Genomic DNA, 6,403 nt, shown 5'->3' with positions numbered 1-6,403 from the left:
TGAGAGAACGGACAAATTGCTTAATGAGCAAATCGTCTGTTGTACCGCCATTGTTACATGTCTCTATGAAGTGTGCGACATGCTGCTTGGGATTACCCTTCCCATCAAATTGGTTGAATTTTGGTGGATGGTAACCTGTTGGCATCCGCAGCTTGTCAATTCTCTTCGTATAAGGTTTGACGTAACGCTGATTGCCGTGAGAGCCTCCTCCCAGTTCACTTTTGATAGCTTTGGCTACCATGTCTTGTATTTTTTTGGCATTGACTTTGACAGAGCCACCTGAATGACTACTAGAGTCAGAGCTATCACCATCACTCTCAGAACTCCCGTGACTTGAAGGGGTGTTTGTAGGACGTTTGTTAAGCTTCTTAGTTAGATGCTTGATTTTAGCATCTTTTTCTTCTCCATCTGCCTTTAGCCGTTCGAGAAGAACCCTCATTTCAGCAAGTTGCTCCTCCACAGTTTTCGCATTAATCACCATTACAGACGCAGTATCCGCATGTGAGAACTCAAAGGGGTCTTCGGAACCAGGTACCTCTTCGAATGTCGCAGTTGGAGAAACACTACCAGTTTCAGAGTTGTTCTCTCCGTCATAAAATTCGAAGAGTGGGCTATTGTGGATGACCATCTTGTCATAAGCTCCAAGAAAGTTTTGCTTCGGTTTAAGAGAAGCAACAGGATGTTGTTCCAGTTCAGCTGGAAATGAACCGAATACACGGACTTCATGTGAACTTTGAGAGGAAGGTGTGACAAACACCTTAGGAACTGAGGGAAAAGCATGGTGTTTGCGCGCCTTGGTAGGAACGCATGCAGTTTGCAGATCTGCTACAGCAGAGGCAGTATTCTTCTTCCGCATTCCTCTCGTAATGATACCAGTGTTCTGGAACATTGCAGCCAATGCTGCAGCTCGCTCCTGAACTGTGACAGATGTCGCGCCAGCGGGTTGAGAGCCAATTTTCTTTGGATCCATGGAAACAGAGATGAGAGGCAGAGAAGGTCCCACCGAGCGTGCCAAAATTTGTTTACACAAATTTTCTTGTTTTGCGCAGGGGTCAAAATATTTCAATGACGGTGATGCACGCACTCTTATACATGGTGGGGCGAAAATGAATGTGGGTTGCATGATGTTGAACAAAAATAGGAATGAGCGTTTGTTTGACGATGGTAACTTAGATAAAGTGAAGTTTAGTTACATGATGGCTCTTCGCTCAAGTTATCTTGTTTTGCGCCGTGAATCTCATGATGGTCATTTTTATGTTGAACCATATTCCCCTCATCGATTTGGTAGACAATTCGGTTTTTGTCAAGAGATCACAGGTGTACTTCGTCGTGGTGTGGACGAGCGAAGTGTAACTTACTATGAGGCATTGAGGTATTGGTCAATCATACTCTTCAAAGACAGTCGATCTCGAGTATTCACCCCAAGTCAGTCTCTCAATTGGAAGGAATTGGTGACACCTGAGTTCAAAAAGGTGTGGCCTACAATAAGTATAGGCGATTTGAGAAAAGGTGTTGATGTTCTTTGTTCGGGTGCAGTGTCTGACACGTCCAAGCCTAAACAATGTCAAGGTAACGAGAAAGGGGTACTTCGTCAAAGAAGTGATGTCATGCATCCGGAGGGGACTGACGACAGTCGTAAACGACGTTCTTCCAGAATAGACAGTGCTCAACGCCCGTTGATTGGACTTGACAACAATGATAAGACTGCTAGCGATGCCGAGTCTGATGTCGACTTCAAACACAGACGAAGGGTAAGACAAAACTCTGATGACTTAAGTATGGACGTCGACGACTTGGGCGCTGATAGGTTTTTCTTGGACGTTCCCGAATCATCCGTTGTACCATCCAACCTTGAAATAGTGAGTACTTCTTATTTACTTACTGTCAGATTTTTCCTTAACATCTCTGTCTAGCATATCTTGTAAAGAAAGTAACACCCTATCAACCAAACAAAATAATCGTCCCTCAATTTATTTATTTTTAACTTGCAGGACGGTGATCTCGACTTGGAAGTTGATATAGGGAATACTGCGACTGACTATCTGTTTGCACAGGGTGACGACCCGTTTCTCCCTAGATCAACTCCTGGAAAAGGGAAAGGGTTGACTGTCATAAAGGACTTGGCTCCCCTAGGCTCGGCGCAGATGAATTCGAATGTCAACTTATCATCTTCCCCCAAAAGTCAACAATCAGTCGACGGCCCTAACTCTCTTGAAGTTGCTTCTAAGGCTTTGGGCGTTCGACCTTCTCCCGTGAATGTCTCTAATCATGTATCGAAGACTGTTCATACCCATGCCATGTCTGTTAGTTCTTTTCGTCCGGGTCCAAATTCTTCTACTATCTTCAATAATGCAGTAAAACTGATAGGTGCAGAATATTTACGCCTATTGCAGAGCACACCCTTTCTCGAGGTTACCCAAAGATATGAAGAAGCTTCCATGGTGTATAAGGGAATCCAACAACTTAGAGGTGATCCAAGTTTGTTGAAACGCAAGGTAGACTCCTATGTTTGGTCTGTCAAGTCTTATCTTGCGTTGGAAGAGGCTGCAGCGAAGCGACAGAGATCTGACCAGGTGGAGCGTGAGATACACGCCCAAGCTGAGGTGATTAGACAAGTCGAGTCTGACTTTGCCGAGGCACGGGAAAGGCAGAAACAGCTGGAGGAACAGGATGTCGCGATCACGAAGAAGATAAACAGTCTTGAAGTTGAATTGAAGGAAGCTCGTGAGATCAAGAGTTACTTGGTAGGTGACTTGGCGACTAGTGGTACATCTTTGGCATCTCTTGAGGATCAAGTAAAGGTTGCGAAGCAAAGTCTTGACGAATTGGAATCAACGCCTTTTGTGAGTGCTGAAGAGATCTCTCAACTCGAAGAACAGAAGACGCACCTACAAGAGCTTCAATCCATGATTAAGCCCTATGAGTGGATGGAGTGAAGGCGTATCTTTTTTTTATTTTCTTTCCTTTCTTTTTTGTCTGATGTATTGTCTAAATACTTGTCATTACTCATACTTATCACATGAACATATTTTGTTTATTATTTTGCCGTTCACAGTTTTAGACTCTTGCGGGCCAGGAGTGTAGTAATGAATAATTATTTTGCCGTTCACAGTTTAGACTCTTGCGGGCCAGGAGTGTAGTAATGAATAATTATTTTGCCGTTCACAGTTTAGACTCTTGCGGGCCAGGAGTGTAGTAATGTTTGTGATTTTTTTTTTGGTGTGGCTGCACTTGAATAGTTTTTTTTGTTACTCAAGCTGCCTACGTACTTGCAAAATAATTGATGATTTACTTTACAAGATCAAGCCAACGTAGTTCAACACCCCTCTCTTTTTTTTTTCTTTTTTTTTTTTGTTTCTTTTGGGCGAGCAGTTTATCCTCTTACTTAGGAGTTTACAAAGATTCCACTTTTCATGAGTAGTACCGCTTTAGAAACTTGCCGTTGATAGGCCCCACGCGTAGTCCTTCTGCGTCAACGATTTTGTAAGCCCCATTAGTGTATACCTCTTGCACAACATATGGACCATCCCATTTTGAAGTGAATTTACTTCCAGTATTACGTGAAGTAATGATAGGTCGTCTCACTGCTAGAACTATGTCCCCCACTTGAAAAGAGCGAGGTCGAACTTTCTTGTTGAATGCGCGTGACAGACGAGCCTGATAGCATTCCGATTTCTGTTGTGCCTGCAGTCTTTTCTCGTCAAGTGCCTCTAACTCTGCTAGACGAAGTTTGTCATTATCATCCTTAGTCAACCCTTCTTGAATAGCTACTCGCAATGATGGAATTTGAAGTTCCAAAGGCAAAATAGATTCGACACCATACACCAAAGCGTATGGGGTTGATTGTGTTGCTGTTTTGTATGACGTCCTGTAAGCCCAAAGAGCTTCCCCTATCCTTTCATGCCAGTCGCGTTTTGATTTTGAAACAACTTTGCTCAACAATTTACAAAGTGTTTTATTGAAGGCTTCCGCTAGGCCATTTGCAGGAGCGTTGTACATGGACGATTTATGCTGCGTGAATTTAAACTTCTCACAAAGACTTGTCATCAATGTGTTGAAGAATGGCTTCCCATTGTCAGTGATGATCCGTCGAGGTATACCGTACCTGTAAATGATGTGGGTACGAATGAAGTCGACGACATTTTCTTTCTTGACCTCGCGAAGAGGAATGGCCTCCGCCCACTTAGAGAAATAATCAGTTGCTGCTAAGATATATGCTTGACCCGCAGACGACTTTGGTGTAATTGGACCAACCACGTCAAGTCCCCATGCTTCAAAAGGCCAAGATGAGACCGTAGGGTGCAATGGTTCTGGAGGCTGGTGGATGAAATTAGCATGAAACTGACAAGCTTCACATTTCTTCGCGTAGTCCATGCTATCTTGCACCATTGTTGGCCAATAATAGCCCATTGTTTTAAGGCAATCATACAATTTAGGACCTGATTGATGTGCACCACAAATTCCAGCGTGAGCCTCTTCCATGGCTTTCATTGTTTCCTCGTCTCCGATGCATCTCGACCATGAGTGGTTGAAAGATCGTCGAAACAAAGTTCCATTAAAAAGTATAAATTGAGGGGCTCGACGACGAATCTCCATTCTATGCCTTGGGTCACTAGGCAATTTTTGATGACTTAGATAGTCAACAATTGGTTGACGCCAATCTTCTTGGTCAATTTGATGAACAGTGATCATGTCGACTTCCTCATATTCCTCATCTTCAATTTCGTCTATGTCTGACGCAACGACCCAACGGTTACAAACCGGTACTGACATGGTTTCTTCTGCCCCCAGTGCCAAAGTGGCTGCAAGCCCTGCAAGTGCGTCAGCCATTTTGTTGGCACTCCTTGGGACATGATTTAACTTAACAGTGTCAAGCTTCTCAAGCAATTTTGTTGCATGTCTGTGATGAGGAATTAAATCCTCTTTCTTGACTTCATATTCTCCTAAGAGTTGGCTAATCACTAGCTGTGAGTCTCCGTAAATATCCAAGTCCTTTAATCCTAGTCCCACAGCCATTTGGAGGCCTAGAATGAGGGCTTGGTATTCGGCCATATTATTTGAGCATAACTGAGTTAACACAAACGAGTAAGTCAGAACATGCTTTTCTGGAGACAAAAAGACAACCCCAGCTCCAGCGCCATCTTGACGAGCAGCCCCGTCAAAATACATTTCCCAAGGTGGGAGTACGTCAATATAGAACACATCCTCCCCAGGCAAATCAACAGAAAGCTCCCATTCAGGTGGCACTGGATGATCTGCAAAGAAATCTGCTATTGCTTGACCTTTGACCGATTTTTGCGGCACGTACACAATGTCATATTGTTTTATGAGTACAACCCATTTAGCAAGTCGTCCTGAGAGAACTGGTCTTGAAAGGATATACTTGATTGGGTCAGCTTTTGAGATGACATGGACTGTATGAGCCTGCATGTAATGCTTTAACTTTTGGATGGCAAAAACCAAAGCAAGACAAATTTTTTCAATGGGTGAGTAGTTCAATTCAGCACCCACCAAAGTCCAACTCAGGTAGTAAAGAGCCGTCTCTTTGCGATCCTCTATTTCTTGAGCGCACATTGCCCCCAACGACCGCTCTTGTGCAGCAATGTAAAGGATAAGAGGTTTTCCTTTGACTGGTGCCCCCAACACTGGTGGAGAAGACAAATACTTTTTTATGCTTTCGAATGCCTTTCGACACGAGTCATCCCAGTCAAACGAAGTATCCTTTTTCATGAGATGGTTGAATGGGTGACATCTCCCAGCAAGGTTGGAGATGAACCTTCGAATGTATGCCAAACGCCCCTGAAGACCACGAAGTTCTTTAAGGTTTCGAGGTTCGGGCATCTCTTGGATTGCCTTAATCTTTGTCTGATCAATTTCGATACCCCTATGCCTGACAATGAAACCTAGAAATTTTCCAGATGTGACACCGAATGCGCATTTAAGGGGATTCATTTTTAGTTGACATTTTCGTAATCTTTCAAAGACTTTGCGGAGATCAGATAAATGACTCTCCCTCTTTTTGGACTTGACTACTAAGTCATCAACGTAGCATTCCACTATCTTGTGCATCATGTCTTCAAAAATTTTCTGCATCGCACGTTGATACGTGGCTCCTGCGTTCTTCAATCCAAAGGGCATGACTTTATAGCAAAATATCCCTTTCGGTGTGCGGAACGCTGTCGCTTCTTGATCTTCGGGAGCCATGCGGATTTGATTGTATCCGGCTGTACAGTCCATGAAAGACAATGCTTCATGACCAGTCGTAGCATCTATCATTATTTCCGTGACTGGTAGCGGGAAATCGTCTTTCGGGCATGCTTCGTTCAAGTCACGAAAGTCCACACAAACCCGTAATTGTCCATTTTTCTTTCTCACGGGGACTACATTTGCTATCCATGTGGGG

At 43.7% G+C, this 6,403-nt stretch overlaps 1 protein-coding gene across 1 annotated transcript; it reads left to right on the top strand.

The window, feature by feature from the left end:
* The first annotated feature begins 1,106 nt into the window (after nt 1–1,106).
* Nucleotides 1,107–2,936, top strand: LOC130469472 (uncharacterized). Its single transcript, XM_056838810.1, has 2 exons — nt 1,107–1,859; nt 1,992–2,936. The coding sequence occupies exons 1-2, from the start codon at nt 1,107–1,109 to the stop codon at nt 2,934–2,936; spliced, it is 1,698 nt and encodes a 565-aa protein (XP_056694788.1).
* The last annotated feature ends 3,467 nt before the right edge of the window (nt 2,937–6,403 follow it).

Source organism: Spinacia oleracea, chromosome 3 (genome assembly GCF_020520425.1).
Source record: "Spinacia oleracea cultivar Varoflay chromosome 3, BTI_SOV_V1, whole genome shotgun sequence".
In the NCBI taxonomy this organism is placed as follows: domain Eukaryota; kingdom Viridiplantae; phylum Streptophyta; class Magnoliopsida; order Caryophyllales; family Amaranthaceae; genus Spinacia; species Spinacia oleracea.
The sequence above is the reverse complement of the archived record's forward strand: the minus strand, read 5'-3'. Positions and strand labels throughout refer to the sequence as shown.